Source organism: Hypanus sabinus, chromosome 5, assembly GCF_030144855.1.
Source record: "Hypanus sabinus isolate sHypSab1 chromosome 5, sHypSab1.hap1, whole genome shotgun sequence".
Taxonomy (NCBI): Eukaryota; Metazoa; Chordata; class Chondrichthyes; order Myliobatiformes; family Dasyatidae; genus Hypanus; species Hypanus sabinus.
This window is the reverse complement of record NC_082710.1, coordinates 18,346,665-18,363,712: the sequence shown is the minus strand read 5'-3', so window position 1 is coordinate 18,363,712 and position 17,048 is coordinate 18,346,665. Positions and strand designations below refer to the sequence as shown.

Genomic DNA, 17,048 nt, shown 5'->3' with positions numbered 1-17,048 from the left:
TGATTGGTGAAGCCAGATGGGTGGGAAAGTTAAAGGGATGGAGAAGAAGGAATCTGAGAGGAGAGGAGTATGGACAGGAGAAAGGGAAGGAGGGGCATCAGGGGAAGTAACAGGCAAGTGAGAAGAGGTAAGAGCTTTGTGTGCATTGTTTTGGATTTCTAGCATCTGCAGAATTTCTTGTGTTTATGTAATTATTCAGTTATTTTATGAATTATTGGTTATTTTCCCTTGTGCAGACTAAATTATCTCTACGTTGTGGAAGATAATTTTGATGGTCGGGCTAGTAGTGGGGCACATGGGGGGGTGTGGAATCAGCATCCAGAATATCATAAACACAAGAGGTTTTGCAGATACTGGAAATCCTGAGCAACACACACAAAATACTGGCTGAACTCAGCAAGTCAGGTAGCATCTATGGAAATGAATTTCTTTCCCAATTCCTGTTCCGACCTAAGGCTCATGACCTCCTCTTTTGCCACAATGAGGCCACTCTCAGGATGGAGGAACATCATCTCATAATCCTTCCAGGTAGCATCCAAGCTGATGGCATGAACAACAATGTCTCCTTCCAGTAATATCTTTTCTCTTCCTTCCCCCATATCGCCTCTATTTCCCACCTGGTTTCGCCTATTACTTTTTAGCTAGACCTCCTTCCTCTGCCTCCAGCTTTTTATACTGGTGTCTTCCCCCTTTCTTTCCAGTTCTGAAGAATGGTCTTGACTTGAAATGCTGACTGTTCCTTCCTTTCCAGTCTGACCTGCTGGGTTCTTCCAGCATTTTATGTACGTTATCCTGAATATCCTGTTGACTAGTATTTTGAACCATTAAGCCCTTCCAGTTCTCTACCCTCCCAGGATTGTCTCCATGTAGGTGACGACCCACCTGCTGGAAAGATGTAAACAAGGTGGAAAGAGCAAAGAGCAAACTTAAGAGGATGTTGCTGAGTCGAGGACCTGAGTTATAAGGAAAGATTGAATAGGTTAGGATTGTATTATTTAGAACGTAGAAGATAGAGAGGAGAATTGATAGAGAAAACAAATTTATGAGGGGTATAGATAGGGTAAATGCAAACAGGTATTTTCTACTGAGTGGGACTGCAGCCAGAGGTCATTGCATTAGGGTGAAAGATGAGAAGTTTGAGGGGAACATGAGGGGAATCTTCACTCAAAGGGCTGTGACAGTGTGGATTGAGTTGCCAGCACAAGTGGTCCATGCGAGCTCTATTTCAACACTTCAGAAGTTTGGATAGTTACATCGATAGTCAAGGTATAGAGGGCTATGGTTCCTTGTGCAGGTCATCAGGAGAAGGCAGTTTAATTGGTTTTGGAATGGGCTGAAGGGCCTGTTTCTGCACTGTACTTCTTGATGACTCTATTTATGTTCCCTTGGGAAAACCAGATTTTAACTGCACACATTTGAATTACAACTTTGATTTTATTTTCCTGAAATGTGGAGCTATGATAACCAAGAAATTTGGACATCTGGTGAAACTTTTCTCAGAACTACTTGTATGAATATCTGTTATCTTAATTTATAAGTGCAGCTTATCAGAAGTTTGACCTTTGGAATATTTTCCAGTAAATTGTATCACATTGCTCTGAGGAGCATTGGGCATTTCAAAATGAATTGAGGGCTTTTATTCAAGGGAGTCCTATGGTAGCCTACACTCCAGGACTGGAGACCTGACCTACTTAGCTTCCTTTTATTTCTGTAACTTAACTGCTTTCTTTGGCCTCCCCATGATCTTCCATTAACATCCCAGCTGATGCCATGGCCTACCATTTCAACCCACTGACTACAGGCTATGATTATCAAGCAGACCCATATTTCCCCTGCCACCACCATCTCTGAGCCCATCTCCATTTTCCAATCTCTCATACAAGATCTGGTCATTCTGCCCTCAATTTTAATCAGGCACATGAATGCTAGTCTTGACGTCCCACAGCCCTGCCAACCCCAGCACCCTCCCCTTAACTCGTCCTAATCCTTAGCACGCTGTATTATTCTGTGTGTGAAAGAATGTGTGGGGCAGATAATGAAGGCTTTGCGAGTAAACTCAATGATTTATTAGCATTAATATTGGGTTCATAAATTGCCACATTAATCCAAATATTCAATACCTGTTATATTGTCATCTTGGTTAAATTTTCTGGTCAGCTGTGCATGAATCCTCATTACAATTGGCTTAAGTAGAAATCATATTCGTCAGGCATGACACAGGAGTTTGTTGTAATTAGAAAGGCATCATGGTGCAATGCACTCTGTGAAACAAATTTGAACCCAGTTAGCAAAACAGACAATTTGAATCTACTTAACTTATCTGATTGACAACTGGCACTGAGCCATGCAGAGTCAGAACTAGGAATTGTCAGTTAAGTATGTTTAATTTAATACCAAGTCTCCAATAATATTTAAAATCTGAAGAATTTAGCTCCATGCCTATGAAAGTTAATTTCCTGTGCTAGAGAGATTAGTTGGCAGTAATCAGAGTTTATTAATCTGGTAAAAAAAATCACTTGTACTTGAGTGGACAAACCCCATTTTCTGATGACTATCTTACCATTAAATAGATTTTTTTCATTCATGTCTTTATATTTTGCATGTTTTGATGATATTCTATTATAATACAACTCCTGTCAGATCAAGATGACTAGAGCAACAATTTTTAATTTCCATCCTTAACCATATTCACTGTAAATTGCTGTCTGATTAACAATTTATGTAAGCATTAATATTTTTACCATTGACATTATGTATTAACTGAACAATTGTCAATCTTCTTAACAAATCAGATCAACAAACTGGTATTGAGCTATATAGTCAGACAAATTCAGCCCCTCTCTTCAGTTTGCCAGATCATGACTCGAGGGACATGGTTGATTAATAACTGATATCTTGTATTATGTTTCAATTTAATAGCTCTTTTTCTTTAAACTGTGTGTTGCTTCAAATGAGTGTAATTTATATGCTGAACTAACAACATTCCAGTTGAATATCATAACCTGTGGAATCAATAGGGACCAAAAGGAAAGAAAAGTAATATAACGATATAAAAGCTTTCGCAACCTGAATTTTAAAATATTAGGATAATTGCACAATTTTATCTTTCAGATACTTGTGTTCCTTCAAATGGTAATTCCACGACACAAGGCTGCACACCCTCTGTTGCATATAAAGACAGCAACTTTCTCTATCTGTTTTTTCTGGGGCAATTGTTGCATGGAGTTGGAGGAACCCCTTTGTACACACTGGGAACGGCATACCTCGATGACAGTGTTCCTAATGACAAAACTTCTCTCTATATAGGTATGCTTGTGATGTACTTACTTCAAACGTCACTGATTTTCTGGGAAAGTAGGATTCCTGAATTGGAGTGATATGATTCATACTGTTTATTATGTCACACTACTTGTTGGAAAACAGAAGTTAAGTTTTCAGACCATACCATGTTACTAAATAGATGGTTGGGCGTGTGGGTAGAGAGCTTAGTGTGAAACTGGAATTCATTGCCACAGACCTCTGTGGATGCCCAGTCACTGGATGTATTTAAAGTGCAAAGCTGGCAAAGGTTATGGAGAGGAGGCAGGAAAATGGAGTTGAGAAGGTAAATAAATCCTACATGATTGAACAGTGGGGCAGACTCAATGAGCTGAATAGCCAAATCATGGTCCTGTCTTGTGGTCTTATGCACGGACAATCATCAGTAGTTTGATTCCTAATGGGGTTTTTTTTGTAGTTAATGGAGTTTTTTTCTTAGTTAGATGGGGTTCTTTTTTTCCCTTTTTTCTATATAATTTTTTTTCATTATATATTGTGATTAGTTTTTTTTCCAGCTTTATTAATTGTATACATTTCAATTTGTTGTAGTTGTAGAAGATTATATATCAATAAAAAGATTCTTAAAATGAAAAGTAATTTGATGGAGGATTTTCATTGCAGCTTTTATTGTTAAGATGGGGAATCATTTTTAAGCAGTTGTTTCCTGACAAGCAAGGGCTAGAAATTCTATTGTGTGTTGCAATGCAATTTCAGTGATAAAAATATTGTTTTAAAAAAAAAGTATCAGGGACTGAGTATGCGATTGAAACATATGCAAATTCTTTGCTCACCTGATGCCCTCATTTCCCACAGAGTACAGGGAGATCAGAATAGGTTGGGGGCTCCTGATTTCAAGAACAATAGATTTGCAAGCAAGGTGACTCCACTCCAAACACCATTTTTTACAATCTACTATCTTTACTTTTAATTTTGAGCATTTCTAATTACAACCTCAACAATAATGATTTACATTTGTTAGCCACTTTAACATAGTAAAGGACAAGAAGGTACTTCACAAGAATGGTATCAAAAACAACAATATGTTAAAGCATGCAGGATCGGTTATAGTGAGAGTACAAAAGAAAGGGCAAAAGAGAGACTTAGAATTGGGAATTCAGAATTTTGGCCTTGGGCATCTGGAATCACAACCACTTAAGGGAAAGTTTATTGAATTATTACCACATTTTTAATGTATGGTGCCTTATGTTTCAATTAAATAATCCTATTTTATGATACTCTGCAGGTATTGGAAATAGCATGTCAACTCTGGGCCCAGCCATTGGATTTGTATTAGGTGGTCAGATGCTGGACATCTATATTGATGTCAATCGTGTTTCCAAGTAAGCTGTTTGTCATTTTTTTTGAGATTTCTCCATGCTGTGTTATCTCCGTTTATTTGCTCTTACTCTTGTACAATGGAAGAAATCACAGCCAGCACATCACTAGTGATATCCCTAGTTCTCAGTCAAGATCTCTAGATTTTGCAGTAAATAACAGAAATTAGTTGAAGGCGGAAGAAGATCTTCAACTCTTGTCACTCCCATTTTTTTCCTTGCGACAGGTCCTTGAGTCCTATGTTTACTTCTTCTGTTGCTGTTTTTTTTCTTTCTAACCCCAACCACTTTCCCACCAATACCCTTGCCCAGTTTCCCCCACCTTAAATTCTTAAAGTTAGAATCCGAACTTATATGGACAGGAACAGAAGGAAAATCTTCGACTCTTTACATCCTCTCACATACATTACTCTTGTTTTCAATTCTTTACATCTTTTGTCTGTCACTTTCTCAATGTCACTATCCTCTTTTTCCTCATGATTTTCTTTTATTTTCACTCCAATATACAGTATTTCCAACTTGTTCTGCATCTCCTGGAAGGAAGACCTATTTCTTTAATGGTTTATCCAGTTTATAATATTTCCCTAATTTTAAAATGGTGTTGGACTTTAATCTGGTCTAGAAGAAATAACAGTTTTAGACGCAAGAGATTCTGCAGATGGCGGAAATCCAGATCAATTCAGACAAATGCTGGTAGCATCTAAGGAAAGGATTAAAGAAGCAACGTTTTGGGCTGAGACCTTTCATTAGGTCTTAGTCACCAAGACTGGGTTAGGGGAAACAGCAGGACACGAAGGCAGATGGAAAAAAACAGAAATAAGCCAAACAGTAGAAGTTTCACCTGCGCTCTGTCCGCCAGAAAAAGCGGGATCTCCCAGTGGCCACCCATTTTAATTCCACTTCCCATTCCCATTCTGACCTGTCAGTCCATGGCTTCCTCTACTGTCATGATGAAGCCACCTTCAGGTCAGAGGAGCAACACCTAATGTTCCAACTTGATAGCCTCCAACCTGATGTCATGAACATCGATTTCTTGAACTTCTGATATGGCTCCCTCTCCCTTCTCCGTTCCCCATCCCCTTTTCCTTCTCTCACCTTATCTCCTTGCCTGCCCATCACCTCCCTTTGGTGCTCTGCCCTCTTATTCTTACTTCTGTGGCTCTCTGTCCTCTCCTATTAGATTTATTTATTTATTTTATTGTGCAATGGTGAACAATGGCCAGATCAGAAATGGTGATCAAGTCAACTAGTTCCCAAGGATAGGCCAATCAGATGGTTCACTGCTGCTCAGCGATAGAACATTAAAAAAAAATCATATGTACAATTAAGGAATGTGTAAAAAAAATAGTAGAAATACTGGAGTCACGATGATCATGATGAAGTCTGCTGGAGAGAGACATTTATACACATGCTGTCCTCCATAATTCAAGGAGATTGAAGGATAAAGCTGCAGGGTGACAAAATGTGACAGGAGCACTTAGAACTAAAAACTAATCCCTTCTGGGAGAAAACAGCACCTGTTCTTTCTACACTGTTCTCCAGCAGTTTAAGGACTAAGTCCAGCCGGAACGAAACTCACAAGCACTCTTGAAAGTCGGGTATTAACCCTTCCTACCAACAACCATCCTGGTCCCCTTCACGATAGTTTATGAAAAAGCATGTGACTTCCCTCCCAGAGATGATAAGTGTTTATGCATTTGACTCTTAAAGGCTTGAATCCTATCGTCACAGATGTTTCCAACCACAGCATCCGGAAGGCTGTTCCAAATTCTGATAGCACAGTGAAGGAAGCTTCTATCCAGAGTGTAGCTTCTTACATCAGGCAGAGAAACAGCATGAGCAAGCATAGATAAACTTGATCGTGTGGTTTCGTTCCTCCCTTCTTCAGCTCTTTATCTCTTTCACCAATCAATTTCCCAGCTCTTTAGTTCACTACTCCTCCTCTCAGTTTCACCTCTCACTTTATGTTTCTTTCTCCTCTCCCGCAACCTTCTAACTCTTCTCCTCATCTTTTTTTCTCCAGTTCTGCTGAAGGGTCTTGGCCCAAAATGTCATCTGCGCTCTTTTCCATAGAAGCTGCCTGGCCTGCTGAGTTCCTCCAGCACTTTGTGTGTGTTGTAGCCATTTAGTAAGATCATGATGGATCCTCCATTTTAAGACCACTTCTCTTCCCCTTACTTGTTTTCTTTGATTCCTGTTCGTCCTGAATCTTTCCTGTTCTGGTTTAAAAATGCTGAACAGATGAGCACCCACAGCCCACTGGAAAGAAATTTCCAAAGCTTCACAGTCGATGAGCGAACATAGTTCTCCTTATCCTGTATGGCTAACTTATTATCCAAAGATCATGCCATGTAATCCTAGCCTCTTAATCAGAGGAAAATATCTGTCTTGTAATTAACCTCTCTAACCTCCATGTATTTCAATGTTTCATTGGGATTATTGTATCTGTGGCTAAACCACTGGAGATTGAAGCTGACACTGCAAAAGGGTCTTCATTCATCATGTCAAATACAGACAGACAGACATACTTTATTAATCCTGAGGGAAATTGGGTTTCGTTACAGTTGCACCAACCACGAATAGTGTAGAAATATAGCAATATAAAAACCATAAGTAATTAAATAATAATAAGTAAATTATGTGGAGATTAGTCCAGGACCAGCCTATTGGCTCAGGGTGTCTGACACTCCGAGGGAGGAGTTGTAAAGTTTGATGGTTTGATGGCTTCCTATGACGCTCAGTGTTGCATCTCGGTGGAATGAGTCTCTGGCTGAATGTACTCCTGTGCCTAACCAGTACATTATGGAGTGGATGGGAGACATTGTCCAAGATGGCATGCAACTTGAATGGCATCCTCTTTTCAGACACCACCATCAGAGAGTCCAGTTCCACCCCCACAATGTCACTGGCCTTACAAATGAGTTTGTTGATTCTGCTGGTGTCTGCTACCCTCAGCCTGCTGCCCCAGCACACAACAGCAAACATGATAGCACTGGCCACCACAGACTTGTAGAATATCCTCAGCATCTTCTGGCAGATGTTAAAGGACCTCAGTCTCCTCAGGAAGTAGAGATGGCTCTGACCCTTCTTGTAGACAGCCTCAGTGTTCTTTGACCAGTCCAGTTTATTGTCAATTCATATCCCCAGGTACTTGTAATCCTCCACCATGTCCACACTGACCCCTTGAATGGAAACAGGGGTCACTGGTGCCTTGGCTCTCCTCAGGTCCACCACCAGCTTCTTAGTCTTTTTCACATTAAGCTGCAAATGACCATTCTGTTGGTGAGAGTCAGTACAATTTCACCAAAGACGATAATTACATCTGCTGATTCAATGTAGTTTCAGTAATTGCAATGATATTATTTACTTCAGTATTTTCAGTCTGACAAGCAGTTCCATCAAATTACGTATTTACAATAGGAACAAACTGTAACTGAGACATCCCTGGGACAACACTGCTCACATGGGTGGAGATCCAGGCTGACTGGCCACACAAATATCTACATTATTCCTATACAGAGCAAATATGCCTGTGACTATGCTTGGCCTGGAGCCTCTCTTTATCTGTATGATGCAAAGTTAACTTTGCTGAAGTTATCTGATGTCTGCTTTGATAGAGACCAGTAAATTACCCCATTGTCTTACATTTGGCTGATGTGCAAAGATGTTTCGAGATCATGTCTGTATGCAAACCATTTCTCTTGAACTGGCCTGCTGTGAGTCAGCACCTTGTGCTCTGTACACAGTATTCATTGTTTGGAAAGCTATACTTTTAATTTAAAAATTGATTACTGCTTGTAATTTACATTCAAAAAGATTTTTGAACATATGGTCTTTTAAGAGACTTCTGGATAGGTACATGGAGCTTAGAAAAATAGAGGGCTGTGGGTAAGCCCAGTCATTTCTAAGGTAGGGACATGTTCAGCACAACTTTGTGAGCCAAAGGGCCTGTATTGTGCTGTAGGTTTTCTGTTTCTATATGCTCTCATTTGTATTAATGCCTATAGTTCACATAATTTCTTAACTCTTGAAGATATCCCAAATAATCCCCATCATCACCTCACCGTATCAAGTCCACTACATTCATCAAGCCATGCCATTTCTTCATTGAAAAAAAATTGCATTAATGAAGGAAGATTTTTGTCATATTGGTTGCTGTTCCTACCATCTCTTTTATTGCTACATCAGCTGCATCCTCTTTTCCAATCAGTAAATGCCTAATGGTCTAATATATTACCAAAGTCATAAGACATAGGAGCAGAATTAGGCCATTCAGTCCATCAAGTCTGCTTTGCTATTCAATCATGGCTGATTTATTATCTCTCTCAAACCCATTCTCTTGCCTTCTCTCCGTAACCTTTTACACCCCTACTAAACAAGGACATATCAACCTCGCTTTAAATATATCCAAAGGCTTGGCCCCCAGCACCGTCCAAGGCAATGAATTCCACAGTTTCACCGCCCTCTGGCTGAAGAAATTCCTCCTCATTTCTGTTCTAAAGGGAGGCCCTTATCTAGGTAGAAGCCAAGCCCTTTGCCAGTAAAAGATGCATTATGCTTCCAAACTGGCCATATTTTTCCTTTGACTTTCTACTTATTTGTGTTTACAAATGATTTTATATGTGCTTACTCTTTGTTTCTATTTGCCGACGTGCTCTCCTACTCCGTTTATTTTTGTGTTTTCTTCTGGTCTTGTGGTACTCAAGCAGCTTCTTTATTTGAACTGTGAATCTGGCATTAATCGCAATGTTCATGTTTATGTTTTATATTCATTTCTACATATTAAGTAGACCAGAAACTCCAGCTTTGGATACTCTTCTGTACTCCCTGTGGGACTGCATTGTGAATGTTTTCTCCCTGGAAGCCACTCATTCCATGTTTACTGCTGACCTGCAGACCTCTTGATTTTAGTTCATCTGGGTCAGTTCATCTGGGTCAGTTTAAATTGTCCGAAAATAACCTGATTATTCAGAGGCAACCTTCCCACTGCCTTTCCACAAATGACTGGGAACAGTTATTGCTTCCTGCATGCTCCACACTAATGCATACTCCATATGTATAATTTCATTTTCTGATTTTAGCACAGTTATGCTTCCTTCCTCACTGGGCTGAAAATATTAAGACCATAAGATGAAGGAGAAGTATTAGTCCATTCAGCCCATTGAGTCTGCTCCACTGATTTATTATACCTCTTAGCTCCACTCTCCTGCATATCCTGTAATTTGGGGCACCACAGTGGTGTAGTAGTTAGCATGACACAATTACAGCTCAGGGTGTTCCAGAGTTTGGAGTTCAATTCCAGTGCCATCTGTATGAAGTTTGTATGTTCTCCCCGTGAATGTCATGGATTTCCTCCCACAGGTGCTCTGGTTTCCTCACACAGCCCAATGGCATACCAGTTGGTGGTTAATTGGTCATTTGTAAATTGTTATGTGGGTTGCTGGGTTGTGCGGTTTGTTGACCTGGAAGGGCCTGTTCTGTGTTTTATGCCTAAATAAGTAAACAAACAAGCCTTGACACCCATACTAATAAAGAATCTATCAGCCTTCGCTTCAAGTGTGAAGGAATTAAAGGGGTTAAAGAGTAATTTCGATGTTGCTGACACACCAGAGGATGTGGTGTTAATTATTGACTGTTTTCTGAACATGAAACATTGCTAGACCAAGGTTTAAATAAAGAAACGCCTGATGAAATAATGTTCTAACACAGGTTCTTAGAAGTAAATGGGAACTATCCATGCTAAGCAGGTATATAGAACAATGATTCAGTAAATGAACAATTACCTTATAAGATCCTTATGTTACTGTTGCTGTGCAAGTAAAGAAATTGCACAATTGCTTAACAAGTGTACATGTGTATAAAAGAGCCATGCTTGTACATGTAGTTGGAGACCCCTGCGTAGACCCCAGGAGAGTGCTGAAGGAGTGCTGAACTAGTAGCGAGCTACTAATTTAAAAAAAAAGCGGTTGCTTTATCTTCTGTAGTACTGTGTGTTCCTGCATTGGGTAATGGGCAATAATTAGAAGTAAAGTTTAACAAACGTACCCAATGACTTGGCTTCAACTGCCGTCTGTGGCAATAAATCCCACAGATTCCTCTGGCTAATTGTACTACTAGTTGACTACCCGTAATCCAAAATTCCAAAAGCCGTAATTTTTTCAGCGCTGACTTGACGTTACAAATGGAAAATCCCACAAGGCGCTGGGAAGGTTCTCAAGCCATGCACAGGTCTCTGCACACCACAGACAGTTCTGAGAATTGATCTTACATACGTAATGAATGGAAGTTAATCAAAAATCATTGCATCAAGTGAAAAATTAAGATCTCCATCGTGCATTCAATGAGTGGATTTGTCAGCTTTGCAGTCAGCATATACTGCCTAACAGCACACTGATCATGAATCAAGCAAGGATCTATCATAGAACATAGAATAGTACAGCACAGTACAGGCCCTTCGACCCACAATTTTGTGCCGACCCTTAAACCCTGCCTCTCATATAACCACCCCACCTTAAATTCCTCCATACACCTGTCTAGTTGTCTCATGACATCAGTTGCAGGGGATGGGAACCAGAGCGCCAGAACAGACAGTGGAGTGGTTGTGGAGCAAGATGTTGTTAAGCCCTCATACAAAGTCAGGAATCAAATGGTTGAGCATGACGAGATTAATATTCTGAGCTGCGTATATTTCAATGCTAGGAAAATTGTAGAAAAGGTGAATGAGCTTGGGGCCTGCATCTGCATATGGAATTATGACATTGTGGCCATTACTAAGACTTAATTGCAAGAGGGGCAGGACTGATAGCTCAATGTTCTGGGATTCTATTGCTCTAGATGTAATAGAGCATAACGAATTAAAAGGAGAGAGGTGGTGTTACCAGTCATGGCTGTGCTCATGACTACTAGAGCACAGCTTTTCAAGTCTGGAAAGCTCATCCAGTGAGGCTTTATGGGTAGAACTGAAGAATAAGAAAGGTATGACCATGTTTATAGGGATATATTATAGACCACCCAACAGTCCACAGGATTTAGAGGAGCAAATTTGTTGAGAAATTGCAAACCATTGCAGGAAACTTAAGGTTGTGATATTAGGTGATTATAACTTTCCAGATATTGACTGGGTCTTCCATACTGTTAAGAGGGCTGAATGCGGAAAAAATCATCAAATGTGTTCAGGAGAGTTTCCTCAATCAGTACATAAAAGAATTAACTAAAGAGAGTGGGAAGATCTTCTATTAGAGAATGAGACAGAACAGGTGACAGAACTTTGTGCAGGGGAACACGCTGCATCAACTGAACATAATGGCATTAGTTTCAAGGAAATTATGGAAAAAGATAGGTTTTGTACTTGGGTTGAGATTCTAAATTGGAGAAAGGCCAATTCTGATTTTAACAGAAAGGATCTGGCAAGTGTGGATTGGGATGGGTAGTTTCCTGGCAATGGTTTACCTAGTAAGTGGGAGGCCTTCAGAAATAAAATTTTTGAGAGTAAAGAGTTTGTATGTTCCTGCCAGCATAAAAGGCAAAGAATGATAATAGGTTTAGGAACCTTGGTTTTCGAGAGATGATGAGGCCCTAGTTAAGAAATAGAAGGAGGTGCCTTGCAGCTATAGGAAGGTGGGAACAAATGAGGTACTTGAGAGACATAAGAATTGTAAGAGAATGCATAAAGAAGGAATTAGGAGAACTAAAGGTTTCTCTAGCAGACAAGGTGAAGGGGAATCCAAAGAGCTTCTACAAATATATTCAGAGCAAAAGGATAGCAAAGGACAAAGCTGGTCCTCTGGAAGATCGAAGTGGTAATCCATACGTGAGTCGAAAGGGATGGGAGAGATAATAAATAGATTTTTTTTTGCATCTCTATTTACTCAGGAGACAGAGTCGATAAAAGTGAGACAAAGGAGCAGTGAGGTCATGGACCCTATACAGATTAGAGAGGAGCAGGTGTTTGTTTCTTGAGGAAAAGTCCCCAGTGCCTGGCAATACTTTCCCTCTGACCCCGTAGGAAGCTAGTGCAGAAATTGCTGGGGCTGAAGCAGAGATGCTTGAAACATCCTTAACCACAGTGAGGTGATGGAGGATTGGAGGATAGCTAATGTTGTTCCATTGTTTACCAAAGCCTGTAAGAGTAAATCAAGTAATTATAGGCCTGTGATCCTGACATCAGTAGAAGAAAAGTTATTGGAAAATATTTCAAGTGACTGGATAAATGGGTATTTGCATAGACAGGGAATGATTAGGTGTTCAACATGGCTATGTGTGTGGTAATTGAGTCTAGCCAATCTTACAGAGTTTTTTGAGGAAGTTCCGAGGAAAGTTGATGAAAGCAAGTCAGTGGATGTTGCCTCCATGAACTTTAACAAGGTCTTTGATAAGGTCCTGAGTGGGAGATTGGTCAAGAAGGTTCAGTTGCTTGGTATTCAAGGTGAGGTAGTAAATTGAACTAGACCGGCTTTGTGGGAGAAGCTGTGTGGGAGGATGGTCGTAGCTGGTTACCTGTCCAACTGGAGGCCTCTGAATAGTGGTGTGCCATAGGGTTCAGAGCTGGGTCTGTTGTTGTTAGTCATATATATCACCAATTTGGATGATAATGTGGTAAACTGGATTAGTAAATTTGTGGATGATGCCAAGAATTAGGGGTGTATTGGACAGTGAGGAAGACTATCAAAGCTTGCGGTGGGATCTTTAGCAGCTGGTGAAATGGGCTGGAAAAATTGCAGCTGAAATTTCATGCAGTCAAGTGTGAGGTGTGGAACTTTTGGAGGCCCACCAGAATAGGGCATTGGCATTTCCATACCAGGCTGTGATGCAGCCAGTCAATATATTCCCCACTACACAACTATAGAAGTTTGTCAAAATTTTAGATGTTAGGCCGAGTCTTCGTAAACACCTAAGGAAGGACAGGCACTACTGTGCTTTCGGTGTCATTGCACTTACACGCTGAGCCCTGGGACAAGCCCTCCGAAATAATAACACTGAGGAATTTAAAGTTGTTGACCCTACCCACCTCTGAGGACTGGCTAGTGGACCTTTAGTTTCCTCCTGAAGTCAATAATCCTTGGCCTTACTGACACCACGGAGCCAGATTTTTAATCTCCCTCCTATCTGTTTCTTTGTCGCGACCTTTGATTTGGCCAATAACAGTGGTGTCCTCAGCAAACTTGTATCTAGCAGTATGGCATTAGATCTGTGCTAAGCATCACAGTCATAAGTATAAAGGCAGTAAAACAGGGGGGCTAAGGAAACAGCCTTGTGGTGCACTTGTGCTGATGGAGATTGTGGAAGTGATACTGCCAACTCAAACTGGCGGGGTTCTGCAAGCGAGGAAATCAAGGATTCGGTTGCACAAGGAGGTGTTGAAGTCTAGATCTTGAAGCTTTTTGATTAGTTCAAAGTAGTTAAATATCAAAACAGTTCACTGCTTCACACTCTGTACCTATACAGGAATTCAAGTGTACCAGTGTCTGCTAATTTTAAGGCAATAAATAATAGTTAAATAGTTCAATTTTAATATTAAAGAATGTATACAATATACAACCTGAATTTCTTGCTCTTCAAAGGCATCCATGAAAACAAAAAAATACTCCAAATAATCAGTGACAGTAAAAACTTTACAGCCCCAAAGCTCTGCCCCTGACTCCCAGCCTCCACACATAAGCAGCAGCAACGCTGGACTTCCAAAAAACAAATGTGAACTTCTAATGCAGTTCTGATTTGGGAATATTGCTTTTCAAACATAATATCACTTCAATATCCTATATCAAATCGTTCTAAATTTCATTCAAGTTTAACAAAATTAGATTGTTCAGCTAGCTGTACAGGTCATGGAAAAAGACCCATTCAGAGATGCATGTGTTTTGAGAGCTGGCAAAACAAATTCTATGTGTTGGCAGATTCTCAGAATTTTACCTCATGGGGATTGAATTAGCTGTCTCTTAAAGGTGGAGAGCTACAAACTGATTTTTGATATGAATTAGGCAAGGATTTTGATTACCATTTGAGAATCTCAAGCACTGAGAAGCAATTCACTTCTGGCCTGTTTTTCACATTTTCAATCCCTAGCATCCAGTTGTTCACTCTTTTCTGAAATGGATTCATGAGGTATGTTTCAATTAATGTTTTGATGTTCATTTGATGAAACATTATCTTTTGCCAGATATTCTCAATAATCCATTGCCTAAACTATCCCTAACATTGAAAGTAGTCAAGGTGTATACCTCTGAAATTGCTTTAAGCTAGATGTTGCTAAAATCCCTCGGAAGGATGAGAGAAAGCTCATGTGAACAAAATTGTTTAAAAATTCGCTAATACCAATAGCTTTTTTTTGTTTTTGTGTGGTTCTCTGAGGTAAGATTAGGACACTGCAGCAAAAAGTCAATCAGCACTGAAAGAGGCCTTTGGCCAAGAATCCCAAGATTGACACCGAGGCCTCATGTTTAAGACATTATTTTTATTTTGCAGCATTGATTTAACATCAGATGACCCTCGAAGGCTTGGTGCTTGGTGGATTGGATTTCTTTTGTGCTGGATACTTTCCTGGAGTCTGATTATACCTCTATCTTGCTTTCCAAAGCATCTACCAGGTAAATCCCATGATTAATTCAACTTAAAATGATTACTGAACTAGTTAAAAATTACGTAAAGGATTAGAAACCTGAGATGTTTTGAGTTTAAGATAGCATTGGTGCATGCATATGTACATTTTTATAAAATTAGATGCTCTCCACCCAACTGAAATAATAGAACATGCAAACTAAAAATAAAGTCTGCAAAATTAATTCTAAGTAGAATGCTAAAATTAATTTCTAGTTTGCATTCTACATGTTACTTACTAAGTTAATTGATTAATATACATCCTCTGCTGTGGAATCAATCATTTAACTGCCAAGATGTCTCCAAATTGGGGTTGTTACTTGTAATACATACCTGGTTAATCTATTGTTAGCATGAGTTAGCATTTTGGTTTGGAGATTAACTGCATGGTGGACATATCTAGCTAGAGAATGATTAAAGTTTGGACTTCTAATTAAGTTGGTTTCTAATGCTCATTAAGGAAGCTATTCATCAATGTCCAGTCCTGATGAAGGGTCTCGGCCTGAAACGTCGACAGTGCTTCTCCCTATAGATGCTGCCTGGCCTGCTGCGTTCCACCAGCATTTTGTGTATGTTGCTTGAATTTCCAGCATCTGTGGATTTCCTCGTGTTTGCGCTTTCATAAATGGGCTGGCTAGCACTGCATTTTCAAGTGTTTGGTAACGACTACAATTGCTTCTAAAGGCATGTGTGTATTTTACTGTTTTGATAATGGAGAGCAAATGACTGCAATGAGTTTGAAGAGAACTTTTGAAACAAAATGTTTCTTGAAGAATCTGTCAAATCATAGGATACTTATGATCAGTACAGGGGACTGAGCGATTATATGTTATTGGTGATCACAGAATTCACTATTAACAGTAGCAATTGTGCTAGATAATCAAACTTTTAAAGCAGAAGAAAGGAACACTTTGCATTTAAAAGTGCCTTTACGACCTCTTCGGAATACTTTAAAGCACTTTGCAGCCACTGGTACACTTTGGGAGGAGTTTCGCAACAATGTGCTTCACCAAGTCTGCCAGAAAAAGCGGGATCTCCCTGTGGCCACCCATTTCAATTCCACTTCCCATTCTCAGTCCGATGTGTCCACCCATGGCTTCCTCCGCTGTCATGATGTGGCCACACTTAGGTTGGAGGAACAATGCCTTGTATTCTGTTTGTGTAGCCTCCAACCTGATGGCATGAGCATCGATTTCTCAAACTTCCGGTAATGCCCCCTCCCCCCTCCCCCCACCACCTTTTCAATCTCTTACCTTGTCTCCTTGCCCACCGTTGCCTCCCGCTGGTTCTCCTCCCCCCTTTTCTTTCTACCATGACCTTCTGTCTCTGCCACCAACCAACTTCCCAGCTCTTTACTTCATCCCTCCCCCTCCAGGTTTCACCTATCACCTGGTGTTTCTCTCTCCCGTCCCCCACCTTTTCAATCTACTCCTCATCCTTCTTTCTGCAGTCCTGCCGAAGGGTCTCGGCCTGAAACATCGACTGTACTCGTGTCCACAGATGCTGTCTGACCTGCTGAGTTCCTCCAGCATTTTGAGTGCGTTGCTTGGATTTCCAGCATCTGCAGATTTTCTCTTGTTTTTTGATCAAAGAGGAGGTCTGGCAGCCTGAAGACATACACTTAATATTTCAGGAATAGCTTCTTCCCCTCCACAATCAGATTTCTGAATGGACAATGAACCCATGAACACCACCTCACTATTTAATTTTGCTCACATTTTGCACTACTTCATTTGATTATATATTAATTAAAATATAAATTTTTAGGTATACCTGTATCTCTTACTGTAATTTATAGTATTG

The 17,048-nt window shown here is 40.1% G+C and overlaps 1 protein-coding gene across 1 annotated transcript in view; it reads left to right on the top strand.

Moving 5' to 3' along the window:
• LOC132393963 (solute carrier organic anion transporter family member 4C1-like) overlaps positions 1-17,048 on the top strand; it is an 80,527-nt gene that overhangs the window by 26,937 nt on the left and 36,542 nt on the right. Inside the window, exons 4-6 of the mRNA XM_059969458.1 lie at positions 3,112-3,306; positions 4,562-4,658; positions 15,114-15,235. Coding sequence (XP_059825441.1) covers positions 3,112-3,306; positions 4,562-4,658; positions 15,114-15,235 — 414 coding nt within the window. The remainder of the gene's footprint in view (positions 1-3,111; positions 3,307-4,561; positions 4,659-15,113; positions 15,236-17,048) is intronic.